Source organism: Pteropus alecto, unplaced genomic scaffold (genome assembly GCF_000325575.1).
Source record: "Pteropus alecto unplaced genomic scaffold, ASM32557v1 scaffold53, whole genome shotgun sequence".
In the NCBI taxonomy this organism is placed as follows: Eukaryota; Metazoa; Chordata; class Mammalia; order Chiroptera; family Pteropodidae; genus Pteropus; species Pteropus alecto.
This window is the reverse complement of record NW_006434366.1, coordinates 1,642,023-1,657,688: the sequence shown is the minus strand read 5'-3', so window position 1 is coordinate 1,657,688 and position 15,666 is coordinate 1,642,023. Positions and strand designations below refer to the sequence as shown.

Genomic DNA, 15,666 nt, shown 5'->3' with positions numbered 1-15,666 from the left:
AAAGGCCTCACAGGATTGTCCTTATAAAGCTAGAGTCCCCCCCGCCCACCACATTCTGCCTTCACTCCCCGCCCCACAAGGGTTCTTGTGCCTTCAGAGAGTTGCCTACCGGGAGCGGCAAATCTCACTTTTTAGCCACAGTTTCAAATGAGCGCCTCAGACGAGTGCCACTATGCTCTCCCACACTCATCCTCCCAGCCTTCCCAGCTCATTACAGGAGCTAATGGAACCAATTTTGCAGCTATGGATTAGCTGGCCTCACGCCAGATCAGACCTCGCCTCATTAAGTTCTGACCATCTCGTCCATTCACCTCTCCCCCTCAGAGGCTGAGTTCCAGGGAGGTCGGCTCACAGCCAAGTACCCAGGCCCCAGCTGGGTGTTCACACTTCAGGTCAGCGTGACTGGCTCTCCCTGGTGCTCGGCCAGTGCTGTGTTGGCCACAGCACTTGGTCACATGACCTCATTCAGTGCTTACCATACCCTGAGAAGAACCAGCATTGCCTTTCACCTGCAGGAAAGCTGTGCCTCTGAGAGGGTAAGTGACTTGCCCAAAGTCACACAGCTGAGTAGTGAGCATCAAGACTTGAACCAGGACCTGGTGGCTTCTCGACAATAGGGATCATACAGACAGCTGCAGTGCTCCCTTTACATGTGGAGCTTGGCCCCACAGCCCTGGGTTGAGACCAGGCTCTGCCACTGGTGGTTATTACGGTAGCGGCAGATGTCCCCAGACCCTGCCGTGGACCAGGCATGTTGCAGTCAGCAGCTCTTGCCCGTCAACACCCGCATCACCAGCCATCGTTTTCATCCGAGACAGAGGCACAGGGAGGTTTTGGCTCCTCTCGGCCACACAGCCCACGCAGGCCACAGGAGTCTGGCAGTCCTTCAGGAGCCAGGCCTCAGCCCTCATGTCCAGGAGGCCTGCCCATTTTACAGATCCCTTCCCGACTCCTGCGAACATTTATTGGCCCTTCCGGGGGGCCAGGCCCAAGGTTGGGGCACCTGCTGCCACAGGTGCTCTGTCCTCAAGGACTTCAGAATCTGAATGAGTTACTGCCAGTCAGGGTGCCTGATGAGGACGGAGGGCCTAGGAAACTGATCCTGGCTCCTTCTCATCCCTTCTTCTTTCCATCCAGAGCCTAACTTGGCACAGCAGGCACGATGGGGAAGGGAAGCCAGGAACGAGGAGGAGCCCCAAACAGCCGCGCCCCTCCCGGGCCAAGGCCTGGGCCCCTGACTGCAGAGGGGTAGGAGCAGCCCGTCTGACAGGCTGGGAGCCTCCCAAACCACCTCCCACCAGAGGCCTGGGAGGGGAGGGAGTGGCTGAGGCTCCAAGTCCCCGTCTTCTCCAGAAGCTCTGCCCTTCCCAGAAGCGATGCCCACAAGAGAGCCAACATACACTGTGAAATTGTCGAGTCTCAGGAACACAAGACTCCTTCCATTCACTAAGTTTTGGTGGTTTCTGTTTATCTGCTGCCCACGAGCCACAGACAACCTAGAAACAAAGGCAGAAGTGCCAGGTCTGGGGAAGAATTAAGGAGGTGGGGGAGGGGAAGAATGCTTCAGAAAGAGGGAGCTGAGCGTGGCTCTCAGTAGGAGGTGGGGGGGACATAGGTGCTACCTGGGGCAGGCCCGGGGGCCCCAGTGCCCCAGGGCTCCTTATCAGACAGACATGGATGCCAGATGCAAAGGCCAGTTCCACCCTCCACTTGTCTGTGCACCTACCAGCCCAATCTGGAAAATGGGGACAGTGACAATACTCATCTTCCCCGGTGACTAGAGGATGGAATGAGAATGCAGAGAGAGCTCAGATTAGCACAGCGCCAAGTGCATACTGAGTAAAAATGGGCTTCGAGGTTTGCTCGGTTTCAGGATTCCCTTGGGTCTTCCCTGAGGCGGCCTCATGCTCTTCACCTTCCTGTTCTCCAGAACTTGGGAACCTCACGTGCAGCCTCTGGAACCCAGGGGAGGCAGACCGTCCCCTCTAAACCAGCAGGTCAAAGGAAATGGTCTCAGATGCTGAGAGGGGCGGGCTTGGACCGGGTTTGCGAAAGCGGATCAAGTACCAGGAATCTATGGATCCTGTTTTGCCGTGAAAGGCTCAGGGAGGAGAGGCAGATCCTCAGGGTAGGGAGAGGGTAGTAGGCTGATCTCAGGGGAGGGACCCTGGCGGGTGGAAAGCAGGGCTGAGAGCTGGGGTCCCAAGCCAGGGAACTAACCCAGCTGTCAGCTTGGGCAGGCCAGAGAAGGGACGCATCCCCACTTTGTCAGGTGGCAGTCACCTCTACACCCCTCAACTCCTCCATGCATCCTTTTGACCAATGTTTCATTATGCAAAGTGTGTGGTGACCCTGGGCTGGTCCCTTAACCTCCCTGAGCCCCAGCCCCCCATCTGTGAAATGGGCGTGCACTATCCTCACAGATGACACTGGGGGAGAGGGGCAGGCAGCTCTGGGACTACCAGCATCTGCCTTACGGATGGAGAAAGAGGCCCAAGAAGCTGAGACGCCCCCCGTCTCCCGCAGGACTCTCGCTGCGTAACGTCAGGATCCCCGCATTCTGCCCATGGCCTTCCTGGAGGGACGGAAAGGCCACGCTGGCACCTGTGAGCCCCCTGGGTGCCTGCTCAGAGGGTCCGGGTTCAATCATCCTTCTTTAACTTCTTAGAGGAAGAAAGGATTTTTCTGTCAAAACGGCCGCACAATCGGTGAAACATTACTGTGGTTCTACTTCTTCTATAACAGTATAAAAATAGGACATGTTCATCGTAAGACTGGAAAATTTTAGCCAACACAAGTGTTTTATTCTAATTTCAGAAATGATGTCCCTTCAATGGTCCCTCCTCATGCACAGACCTCACCTGTGCCTAAGAATCTGTGTCCTCGACTGGCCAGTTGTGTGGCAGTGTTGCCTGCATAGCTGGTACAGGGCTACGGAGAGCAGTGGCCGCCTTCCCTAAGAAGGTGACAACTGGGGCCAGTGAGGCCAGGCCTAGGTGATCCCTGCTCAGGCACCCAGCAGTCCACGCCTCTGGCTAGCTCTGGAAAGAGAGGACCCCACAACCTCTATCTGTCAGGAGAATGACAGCTGGTCTCTCTCCTCTGGAGGAGATGTCACAAAAATAACAGAAATAAGAAGTGGGGTGCCGGGAGAATGGACGGAACCCCCAGAGGCACGGTGCAGAGACCCTAGGGAAACTTCTGACTCTCCCCTCCAGACCCGCTCTTCTCAAAGCCAGCATCACATCTGCTGGCATCTCTCTCACTTCCCTCGACTTCATCCACGGCCCTGCAGCTCCCCACACAGGCCCGGGCAAACACCGGCAGCCATGGCCCTACTCAGGCTCCTCCCAGCAGAGGCAGGGGCACTGGCTTCCAACCTCCCTTGGTCCCTGGACCCTCTCTCTCCTGCTCCTGTTCATCTAGAAGGTTCCCAGGGCTCCGACACCCAGTCAGCTCCTGGGAAACTTTCCTGGTCTCTGATCTTCCATGGAACCACGGCCATGAGGAAGGGGAAGCGGGGAGGGAGGAAGGCCCCGCACTCTGGGAGACCAGCGCGGTGGCCTGGAGCACTGAGGGACACTCCTGCCATGGACTCACCCCCACTCTCTCAGGCCTTCCTCGCATAAAGACGCACTCCCTACCTGCAGCCAGGGAATTCTTGGGAGTCGTACGCTCCTGCTCTCACGCCACTGTCCCAAGCAAGAGTTTTAAACCACTGAGCCATAAAAGGAGACCCAGCAGCAGAGGCTGCAGCCGAAGCCGACTTCCCGCACTCCACGGGGGACGCTTGGATTACAAACTTGGCCCAAATGCTCCTGACTCCATGGCTCTGGCTGCCAAGGTCACCAGCACCTGGTCGAAGCCAGCAGCAGGAGGGGACACTGTGAGTGGCATGGGCACGGCCAGGAGCTCCTCTTTCCTGTCCTACCCACCCGCCCCCACCCTGGGTGACTAGGATGAATCTCCAGCGCCTGACCAGCCTCCACCTGTCCTCTGCCTGCCCTCAGCCCGCAGGCTGCGGAGAAGAGGCCCAGCCGAGCCGGAAACCGTGAGACAGACAGTGGCAAGGCCCGAGAGGGGAGGGGTCGAGGGACAGCAGGAGAAACAGAGCTGAGAAAGAAGAAATGAGAGCGACAACGAGGCGGAGAAGACCGAGCGGTAGAAAGCACCACAGTGAGAAAGCAGCAAGGACAAAGCCCGAGAGAAAAAGGAAACAGTGCCAAACCCACAAGACGCCGCATTAGCACCCGGCGTCCCGGTGCCCGAAAGGCCTCCGGAGGCTCCTGTGCCCCCAGACAGCCGCCTTGCACCCCTGCACTAAGCAAAACCCCCACGGCTCTCACACAGCAGGATTTCAATCACAATTACACAGGCCCTGATCCACCTAGTTCCAAAAGGGCAGGAGGGTGGGGAGGAGCCCGGGACCCGGAGTTCCTTTCACGCCATTCTTTCCCATCCCGCAAGGGACTGGCTGCCCCAGGTGCAGGGTGGGCGCCAGCGGGTCCTCACAAAGGCCAATAACGTGCCACCAAAATTCACCCGGGCCACCCCAAATGAAAGCTCTGCTCTCTGAGAGTATCTGCTGGCCTGTGCTGTCTCATAGTGGGAACGCAGGGATAGTTACGGCCACCAAGACTGAATGAATCCTGCTTCCCGCATGTTCAAAGCCAGGGTTCAACAGGACCACAAAGACGATGATTTTGCAGAAGATTCCAAAACAGCCTCTGGTCCAAGGTCACTTGGGGAGAAAGATGCAGGAAAGATTTCAAGCCCAGAGCCCTGCTCCCTTCCCAACCCCAGGCAGCCTCACCTGTGGGGCCACACAAGATTTCAAACAGATGGGAGCGGGGGCGGCAGAGCCAAAGTTCTCTTGGGAAAACACAGGAACCCATGGGAGCTGTGCCCATGCTGCCCTGAGAGCAGCAGACCCACCCACGTAGGAATGACTTGGTGTCCACCTGTGGCACAGGTGTGCTGGGGACGCCCCTCGCTTCGGGGTCTTGCCTGATGGCTATCACCTTTGAATACACGGCAGCCAGTCACCAGTAAGGTGAGGGATCCAAGTAGGAAGACAGCTTCCCCAAGTGCAAACCTCGGCAGACATTACAGACCTTTGCTGTCCTAGAGGCCGGGCCCTTCCCGCACGGCCCGACCTGAAGGACAGCCCAGGCGACCCAGAGCCCCGGGGCGTCCCTGGCAGCAGTGCTCCACAAGGGCCCTGGTGATGCTATGAAAGGGAGCTCTAGGAACAGCAGGGAAGGCACCAAAGACAGGGGCCTCCAGTAAGGCGAGGTATGAATCAGAGTTGTGGGCAAATGTCTCGAGAGGGAGAGTCGCTGCCGACCGTTTAACCTCATCCTACACAAATGCCTCTTCTTCCAGAGCCCTCTGTCCCCCACGGCTCCCCAGGGTTTGTCAGGGTCTGGACACCAGTCCCCCTGAGATCGGCCACATCTGCCAGGACACAGGACTGACATTGGGGAAGTGGTACTCCACAGCCGGCACTGGGCTATCCACACCAGGCATGTTGTCACACACATCCTGTGGTCTCCCCTGTCATCCACATTCTTCTCAGACCAGAGACCTGAATTTAAAGCAAGCACGATCTTCCAGGAGCCCTCCCGCCGCCGGCCCAGCCCTGACACAGTACCCTCTCACGCACTCACCAATCTGACTTTCTGCCTGTGGCAGTCTGGACTCGCAGGGCTTGGGATGAACCACACAATCTTTCTAACTAAGTTGGCCCCACAGCCATCGTGGTCCTTGTGCTCTACCTTGTGGGGATACCACATGTCCATTCATGGGCATAGAGAGAGTCCTGGATAGGGAGGAGATGTTGGCAAAAACCTGGCAGGCATGGAGGATGATGCCAGCATCCTCCCAGGGGCCAAGTCTCAGAGACCCTCTGATGTCCCCATAGACTTGCATGAGGCATGACGAGGTGACTTAGCTGCTAAGACTCTAGCATCAAACTGCCTAGGGTCAAATCCTAGCCCTGTCACTCACCAGCTGTGCACCCTGGCCAAGTCATTCACCTCTCTGAACATCAGTGTCTTGATCCGCAAAGTGGGAATGACAGGAGTTAGGTAAGATAACGCGTATCATGCATGGGGAACATGGCTTGCCGGACAAGATGCTCTGGAAAACTGTTAGTCCTTTATGGGAATATTGGAATCCACAACATCAAGACCTAAAGCCTAGAGACCTAAAGCGGGTATCAGCTCCTGGATGGGATGGGAAAAGATCATGGACATCCCAGCAGAGGGGACCTTGATACAGGAGTTAGGTAAGATAACGCGTATCATGCATGGGGAACATGGCTTGCCGGACAAGATGCTCTGGAAAACTGTTAGTCCTTTATGGGAATATTGGAATCCACAACATCAAGACCTAGAGCCTAGAGACCTAAAGCAGGTATCAGCTCCTGGATGGGATGGGAAAAGATCATGGACATCCCAGCAGAGAGGACCTTGACAGTAGGGTGGGAGAGGAGCCTCTAAAGCTGTGAGTAAGGCCAGCTGGGCAGGGTGTGAAGCATCTCAAAACAATCCACCTCTGTGGGGGAAATTCCACTATGTGCATTTCTTAGGGTGTGATGCCCTCCCTAGCAATTCAAAAAGCAAATTGCCCATCCTTAGCAGTTCAGGAAGCTTCACCAGCACAGAAGCACCTACCTGAGCACCTCAGATTCTCTCCTTCCAGGAGAGGGGCAGTCTGGGGAGCAGTTCGGGTACAGTGAAAATACTCCTGGGGACTCTGTTGTACAGGGCCACCAGCCCCTCCACATGCTTCCTGATATGTTAACTCAGTAACAAATGGCCCTGCAGAGGCTGATCCAACCGGTCTGGAGATGGTAGCTGAGGGGGTGGCAGCTGCCTAATGAGAAAGTACCTGGCCTGCGTGGCAGCCCCACCCAGCCTCAAATCCAGCTCCGCAGCACCAGCTCCAACAGGCCAGCCCCGCCCATGGAGCAACGCAGGGACCTACTGGGCATGTGGATCCGGCACTCCGCCACTCCACTCTCTTTGATGAGGACAGAGAAGGGTGCTGGGAACCCCGAGGGCCTCCACCAAGCCCTGGTCAGAAGGGAGGGCCTCCCAGCCCCAAAGCCCAGAGAGCAGGGGCAAAAAAGTAGACTCTGTATCCCCATCCTCCCACGCCTGAACCCCTTTGTCTCCTCAAGGCCTTTTATTGCTTTTATTTATATAAGTGCCCTGGTCACTTCTGTCTGCCAGGAGGCTGAGAACCACATGTGAGCTGGACAGGAAGTCCGGAGGGGAGGGGATTCTGGACTCTGCTATCATCCCCCATCCCAGACAAGCCACGTCACTTTCTGACCACTAACTCCAGGTCCCAATTTTCATATATGTGATTAGGATTGAGGGCCTGGGTCTCAAATGTGGTAGGTGACTGATGGGGGGCAGATCTACGGGGCTGTGCCCAGATAGGCATGAAGCCAATTAACCAGTTAGACCTGGGAGGGGGCACAAGGGGTCAGTAGGGGACAGTCCCTGATGCCCATACTGGGCAAGTAGTCCTCCGATTCCTGCCACAGGGACAGTAGCGAATACCTAGGGTGGCATGGTGAGTGACCGCACTGGCTGCGGAAGCTGGCCTTGGGAGGGAGCCGCCAACTGTGGGCAAGGCCAAGATGGACCGAGCTGGGGCCACGGGCTGAGGGGAAGAGGCCCAGCTACCCAGGAAGGAGGAACCCGCTCCTCTAGGGCCCCCACAGAACAGCAACAGCTACAGGGACGATGACCACAGCTCTTCCTGTTCCGTGAATGCCTACTGCATTCCAGGCTTCATGCTAAGCAAGATCTGCCATCTTGCACAACAAGGCCGAGAGGATGGGCCTGGAGAGAGGCCAGGGCACTAGGTCTGGACCAGCAAGAAGGGGAGAGGTGGCCTGAACAAGTCCAGGGTATGAGAAGAGGACAGGTCAGTCTAGGGACCTGGGATGATGGTCTGTGGAGGCAGAAAGACACAGAGCCCAGGCCTCCACCTAAGCTGACCTGGGAAGCTGGGGAAAGGGCTGGGGAGAGGCAAAAAGAGGCTGAGAGCCCTTCATGGACTAGCTGAGCTCCCTGGGCCCAGACCTGTCCATGCGCTGAGGTCCCCAGGTCCTGGCCCTCCTGGGCAGGGGGTAGAGGCTGCAAGTGGAAAAATGCTACCTCCTTCTTGAAGGCTAGAGCCACTACTCATTGTACAATGTGCCAGAGGAAGGTGTAAGGACCTGTCTAGCTGGGTAGGAACTTCCAGGGTTGGCCACTGCAGTAGAGGCAAGAGCAGGAAGGTGGGGGCCAACTCCAATCCACGTTCCCCTTGAGGGCCAACTTAGGGCCAGATCCTGAAGGTCCCAAGCCAAGAGCTCTAGCTACTCTCATAAAGACTAAAGGGATACAGTAGGAGAATCTGTTCTGGGCCTGCCCCCCAGTCCAGGTCAGAGAAAGCACTGAGGCCCTACATTCAAAGAGAGGTACTTTGAAGTCGCTGCACTCAAAAGGCCCCCCAAGTCACTTGTCAGACATAGCATCTACAGAGAAGGGCTTAGGTCCAGCCCACTTAAAGCTGGTGCTGCCTGGGCCCCTGAACTGCAGCCACCCACTCCGCACCTGCCTGGCTCGTGGTACCCAGAGCAGCACAGGGGCTGGTCAGAGTTCAGCCCTGGCTCACAGGGCCAATGCCTCGGTATTAAGAGGTTCTCCAGCTGCATGCAGACCGCCCCTGACACCAGCACCGGTAAAAGGGCTAAGATGATGTTGACGGAGAGGGTAGAAACACTCACCCCCCCACCCCCTGAGCCTCATCACTCCTCAGAAGAGCCATCTTTTCCCTGAAAAACTCAAAGGATCCCCTGTCTGGGGTTCACAAAAGGCCCCTAATCCCACTCCACTGCTGGATTAGTAGGTAAAGAAGTTGTGCCTGAGACCTGGCCTCACCAGCCCAGCCCTGAGCCTCCACCACGCCCATCCTCATGATCCCCTCCAAGACCACCCTAGGGAGACAACCCCTCTGTGAGCCCTAGTGCCCCTGGGAAATACACCAGGACCTGAGCCCAGGTACCTGCTCAGACACTTACAGACCCTGCACCCTAAAAAAGTCCTGTAGCCTCTCCAGGCCTGCATCGGGCTCCATATCAATTAATCTATGCATGTCGTCTCATTCCAAACTCACATCAGTCCCTGCCTAACCCCTGAACTGAGGCAGAAATCTGGTTTCAAGAGTCCAGGACCTAGTCCAAGGTCACGGAGATGGCAAATGCAAGCCAGAGATTAGAGCCACTTCTGCAGAACACTGAGCTCAGGCTCATAATTGCAATGTCTGTAAAACAAGAAGGTCCTTTACTGATTTCTAACCTCCAAGGGCCACTCTCCTTGCCATGCTCTACCTGTCCAAGTCGCCACTGGCACAAGCTGCAATTGAGTGACGTTCCCAGATTCAAGGAATTCTGGGTATGGGGCAGAGTCCGGGGCCCAGAACTAAGTGATTTAAGTCAGGACTACACAGCTAGATCAGCCCCTCCCAGAACTCCCTGGATTCCACCTGTATCAGCGAGGTCTTAGCCAGGCCCCTGGGGAGCCTGTGGTGTGACATGGCTGGCCCGCCCTCTGCCCAGGAAGCAGAATGGGCCAGGCCTAGTGCAGGGCTTGCCCCTTTCAACATGGGGCCGGTGACTCAGCTGGAGCCCATAAGCAGCTTCCTGCCCACAGTGTGATGGGCACCTGCCTTGTCCACCAGCCAACCCTAGGAGGTTCCCACCACTCCAGCCCAAGCAGGCAGGGGTCACAGGAGAAAGTAGCCCCAACCTCAAGCTTTGGCGTTGACTCAGCCTCAGACAGAGGAAAACACAGACCTGTTCCAGTCAGAAGAGCTTCTCATGGAAGGAGCCCGCCCCCCCCGCGGGGGCGGGAACACATAGGCCCAGCCAGAACCCCAGTCAGGAGCCACTCCTTCCCTGCTTCCGGGTATGGCAGTTTCTACCTATACAAATTCCACCCGTGGCTCCCTGGAACACCCTGAGCTTAGCTAGGCTAAGCCTCAGTTTCCCTAACTCTAAAGCAAGGAGAATCAGAAGCCTGATCTCACAGGGGAGCATGAGGATGAAATGTGATGCTGGGCATAACGAGCTTAGTAAGGGCCCTGGCTACATCGTGCACCCACAGGCCTCTGCTGTTGGGCCCTCCGGGTCACCCGGGAGGCAGTGAGAGGGTCACTGACCTTCAGGGCACACTTCCGCCCAGTGCGCCGGTGGAAGCACTCCAGCACCTTGCCGTTCACGCCCAAGCCCAGCACCTGCTTGGACAATCGGTAGTCTTCACTCACTGCGTACTTCTTAGGCTCCCGCCGCCCCCCGAGGGCCGCATTGCCAGCTGAGCCAGGTTCGCAGGGTGCACCGGGCAGGGGCACGTGGCCCCCCTGTTCCTCTGCTGTCTCGCCATCCATGGCCCCCGCGGGGCGCTCAGAGGCGGCCCCAGCCTGGCGGGTCCAGGGCCACCTGGGGGAGACGAGAAGAGTGAGTTCCGCCCAAACTCCTCCCACACACTCCAGCCTTGGAGCCTGTGAGCCAGACTGGGCCGAGGGCTGCAGACAGCACCAGGATAGCGGGGCTAACTGCTGAGAGTACAGCCGCATGGCGGGGGGCAGTGGTCACGCAGCCGGGCACAAGCGAGTCAGGCCCGGGCGCTAATCAAGAGGAGAAAGGCCGAGCCGGAGTGGCCGCGAGGTCCCGGGAACAGGAGGCTGAGGGGGCCGGGTGAGGGCGTACCTGGCGAGCGCGCACCTGACGGCAGTGCACCTGGTGGCAGCCCGGCGAGGGCAGGGGCGGCGGCACCGGGAGCCGGCGGCCACCGCGCGCGGAGCAGCGAGTCGCACCGCCTGCGGCCCACGTGACCGTACCCCCTCCCCCGCGCGTCCACGATTTGGGGCCGGGCTCGGTCAGCCTTAAAGGGCCAGGCGTTCCTAGGCGGAACGAGGCGGGGCGGGAGCCCTAGGCAGGCCCCGCCCCAGAGCCTGGATCTACGTAAAGAGGGGGCGTGGCTTCCCGAAGGGGCAGCAACCACTAGGCTCCCCGGATCGCACCCGGAGACCTCTGCGTGAATGCCGCAGAATCCTGCATGCGCTATGCGAGCCCGGGATTTTACTAGCGACCTAGGAAGTGACAGCTCAAGAAGTCTTTTGTCTCTAGAAACCTCAGGTAGCCACTGAGTCCGGTGTTTTCTCTCCAGGCTGCTAGGGGACCCTCCAATACGGCTGGTAAGGCCAACCGCCAACTTTCCTAAATTCTTAATTTTTGCCAACGTACCTAGTGAAAGGGCATTTCGTTGATTCGCATCTCTCTAGTCCCAGATGGCTTTGGGTGTCTCTCTAGCACTGGCGTCTATCCCCTCTCTGCATCTCCACATGTCCTTGGCTTATTTTTTCCCTTGGGGTAACAGCAGCCTTAGATCAGAAATCCTAAATTCCCGTTTGGTCAGATCCATCAACTTTTCACCTTATAGTTTGGGCTTTTGGTGTCACGTTTAAAAAGTCTCCTCCTCCTACCCCAGACAGATATTCTCTATTTGCTCCGTTGTTTTCCCTTTCACATTTAGGTCTAATCTGAGCCCATCTTAGACTACCTTAATTATTTGGAGCTAGTTTTCACATCACAAGCTGTTAAACAACTCTTATTTCGCAAATGAGGAAACAGAGGCTCCCTGAGAGGAAACAACTTGTCTAGAATCGCAGGAGGTGTTGCAATCTCCTTGGACAAATATGCACGACTTACGCACGCACGCACGCACAGCCCCACGCGTCACCCCTAACCCCAAGGCTGAGGGATCTCGAGGAGTTGGCTCACTTGGACTAGGAAGGTGCGACCTGGGGCAGGATCTCTGCACGTGCCTCTGCTACCATCTACAGACCATGTGCAGAACTGCAGGCACCGGGACTCCTTCCCACCCATAGGTGTTTCTGAGCCTTCTTCTGGCTTTGGGCTTAGGGACCAGCGATCCCACTCCACCGTTCCCCAGAACATATACCTCGTAGACACCTGGGCTTCAGGTTCAGGCTCTTCAGAGCAGCAGCTCCTGGACAGTGGGTACTCGCTGTGTGCAGGCATTGAATTGAGTGAGGGTGTAGGGGGTTCTGCCCTATCTCCTTAAGGTGACCTTCAAACTAGCAGGGTTCAGTGAACAGGAGGCCCTAATAATAGCTTCAACTGACCTACTGAACCATTCTTTCAGATCAGATGCTGAGCGGGTGCTCTATCTGGGTGCCCCATAAACTCACTGGGTCTTGAAGAAGGAGGGCTGTATCCATCCCCTTAGACACACAAGATAGACAAACCCTGAGAGGTCAGGTGACCTGTCTGCAGTCAGTAGCTATCATGGCAGAGCCCCCATCCCAACCCCAAAGAACAACTCCAGGGCTCAACTCTCACCCTTAAACTATATCCTCCTCTTGTGTGCCTCCTTGCTCCCCTCCCACATCCACATATGCACATACATACGCACACATGTTTACATATGTGCACACACACAGAGACACTGGCATGCACAAGCACACAACACACACTCACACACATTTATGCCCAACTGGACGCAGGACCTCTGTCCCTGAGCCCTATCTGAGAATCTCATCTAAAATCTCAGAGCTTTGGAGGCAGCACAAGATCTGGAAGCTTCCGCTGGTTGGAAGCAGCTCCTGGAAAGCAGGTACTCTCTGCAGGCATTAAACTGAGTGAGGGTCCTCCCTCTGGAGGTGACTGGTTTGAGCCAGATGAACCTGAAGCTAAGCAAGCAGAGTCCCACTGATAAGCAGAGGGCGAGGCAGCTGAGAGTCGTCTGGCTCCGTGTCCCAGCCAAGGGCGTCTCAGTGCATTCTCTGAGATAACTTACTTTCTAGAAATGGAATTAGATTACAGTTATTCTAAAAATTGTATAATTGTACTTTTGAACTGGTATCTTTTATTTAAAAATTATAATTGCATAAGTAAAACTCATTATAATAAATTCAAACTATACAGAAATGTAAAAAGTCAGCAATGGCACTGCCTCACGCTTACAGTCTCCATAACCAAGGCCAGTGCTTACCCAAGCGCACACAGGCCTCATATGGATGCGGCACAGACAGATGTTTTGCAACCACTCACTTAACCCAGGAGAGTCAGAACGCATGGTTTCCCCTCACTGCTCATGTTCCAGCAGCCATCTGCCACATCCACCTTCATCCTGATGGGAGGATTCAATATCTGGGGTGGCTGGGTCAGGGTAGGGGTGGGTTCATTGTGGCAGACTCTGCCACACGGCCCTCATGACAGCTGTATGTCCAAGAAGATGGAACTGAAGCCTTTGGAATAGCTTACAGTGACCAGTGGGAGTGCCTGGAAGAGCCAAATACACCCACACCCACACATTCATACATCCATAAATACACATGTGGACTGTCCTTCGAAGAGAGGTGAGAATATAGAGACCAAATGAGCCAGACTTTGAGGAAGGCACTGCTGTGTATTGTTGTGACCCATCTTGTCACTGTTCTGGGTGGTGAGGGACAGATCCTACAGCAAGGCCCATCCCTGCGGTACAGAGTAGAGGTTACCCTGGGAGAATCTGTGGGTTTGGCCGGTGAAACCATGAGAGGAATTGCCACTGGGTGGCAGTGTGAGACCAGCAGTCAGCAGGGGCGCATGGGAGCTGCCAGGGCTGAAGAGGTAATCATGAGATGGCCAAAGGGACTCACAATACCTAGCACAGGCAGGCACCTGGGACAAAACAGGGGCATACCACCGTTCCCAGCAGCAGCTGAGGTACATAGTGCTGTCAAATTCACAACGGATAGTTGGAGAGCAAAACCCGTGGGGCCTTTTAGTTTACACACAGAACTGCAAATCACTGACTTCTGTAGGGGACACTTTCAAGGAAACACCCATAATGTTCTAACAGGGAAGCTTCGCTGAAGACCTTTCAGCTGGATCCTGAAGGATGCCTAGGAGTTGGCATGTCACGGGCACCTACAGAGGAAGTGGGGGAGAGGTTAGGGCCCTGGGCATCAACTCCCAGCTCATCACCTGCCAGCTGTGAGATCTAGGGTACATTGTAACCTCCTCACCTATAAAGAAGGAACAATAAGTAGCAATTAGACAATAAAATGAGGATGGATACTGCTGAGAGTGCCTGGCACATAGTAAGTGTTCAGTAAAGTAGTTATAGTTAGACAGAAGAGGGAGAACCTTGGGGTAGAGAGCCTAGAATTTGCAGGGCATATTTTTGCATAATTTCGAGGGCCCCATAGAGACCCTCGAATCCTAGCACTGCTGCCTGGCAGCTGTGAAGCTGCTTGGTCTTTATAGCAATGGGGCAGTAGACAGTTCCTACTGGAGCGACAGCACCTTACCCGGGGGCCCCAGGCTTAGCTCTCTAGGTGCCTCAGCCATCAAAGTGGGTGATGAGGTCTCCACACCTGCCCATCTCCCAAGAAACTAGCTTATTTCCCGCTCAGGAGGGGCTCACTGGGCTACTCTGAAATTCAACTTCCTTTCAGGAAATTTACAAGGGAGTGGGTCCCCTGAAGTCATTTCTCATCTTAACCAAATAGTTTTTCCTGTTTCACAGGGTTTGGCCCTATGTTCTACCACCCCCCACCAAGTCAGGGCAAACTCAGCCCTGTCTGCCCTGTAGAAAGCCCAGATACTATCATTCAGGCTTCTGAACACTGCCAAGAGTCTGTCACCCCTGTCAGGGAACCTGAGCCTTCCTTCCTTCCAGGGAACCTAGGGGTATACACTGGGCGGTGGTGGGGAGTGGACTCTGTCATTTCCCCCACTCTCTCTCCCTCCTTCTGGCCAGAGGGCTTGGAGGAGGTGTGTACAATCCCTATCGTCTTTCAAGACGCTCCTTGGTGGGTCCAGTGAACTGGGAGAAGGTGGAGAGGGTTGCAGGTAGGAGTGTGAGCTTATGATTCAGGGTTGGGATCAAACTCTGGCCCTGCTCTTTCCTAGCAAGGCATTTTGTTCCCTGGGACTCACTCTTCCGGTCTGCATAATGGGGTAATACCAGCTGCTGAGGCTCCGCGTGTATGGCAGCGAGTGTCACTGCACTGTTCCTCTCCGTTTATCACCCTACCTCAGTGTAACTCTGGTGTTTGGAGCTCCGGGTCTTGCTCCCGCATTTTTGGGAGGCCCACCAACCCAGAGACGCAGTAGACTGGCCTGCGGGGTCAGTTGAGGGCTGAAAGTCCCTGCCTGCCTCCCCAAGTCGGTAGTCACTTCTTCCCTGATTAGCGCACAGGCCAGAGGCCGACGCGGGCTCAGACAGGACGGCCCTGCCTGACGCACAAGGTTAGGTTGTGTGCCTTTTCCCCCAGTTCTTCCAGAGAAAACGTTCTCCCTGGATCCTTTTGGCTGTGGTGGCCACAGGCATGACTTCTGTGAACCTGCCCGGATCTGAGCACCCTCTCCGCACCCCTCTCTCCTCCCATATCCCTCTCCAAACCCCACCCCATGCCACTCACCTCCCCACCACCCCACACAGTTAGGGGCTCCAAGTGCGGCCCACAGGGGGAGCTTGCACACCAGACAGACCACCTTGGAGGCCCATGACCCTGCCCCGACGCTGCCATCATTCTACAAAGAAATAAGGGAGCGTGTCCCCACGAAGTGGAGTGCCCGAAGGAAGTCTC

General features: G+C 56.0%; 1 protein-coding gene across 1 annotated transcript in view; it reads right to left on the bottom strand.

The window, feature by feature from the left end:
• The window catches only part of MAPKAPK3 (mitogen-activated protein kinase-activated protein kinase 3), a 26,212-nt gene extending 15,294 nt beyond the window's left edge, over positions 1-10,918 (bottom strand). Inside the window, exons 1-2 of the mRNA XM_006909143.3 lie at positions 10,772-10,918; positions 10,225-10,501 (exon numbers count right to left, since the gene is read on the bottom strand). Of these exons, the coding sequence (XP_006909205.1) occupies positions 10,225-10,449 (225 nt within the window). The 5' untranslated portion in view covers positions 10,450-10,501; positions 10,772-10,918. The remainder of the gene's footprint in view (positions 1-10,224; positions 10,502-10,771) is intronic.
• Between the last annotated feature and the right edge of the window lie 4,748 nt (positions 10,919-15,666).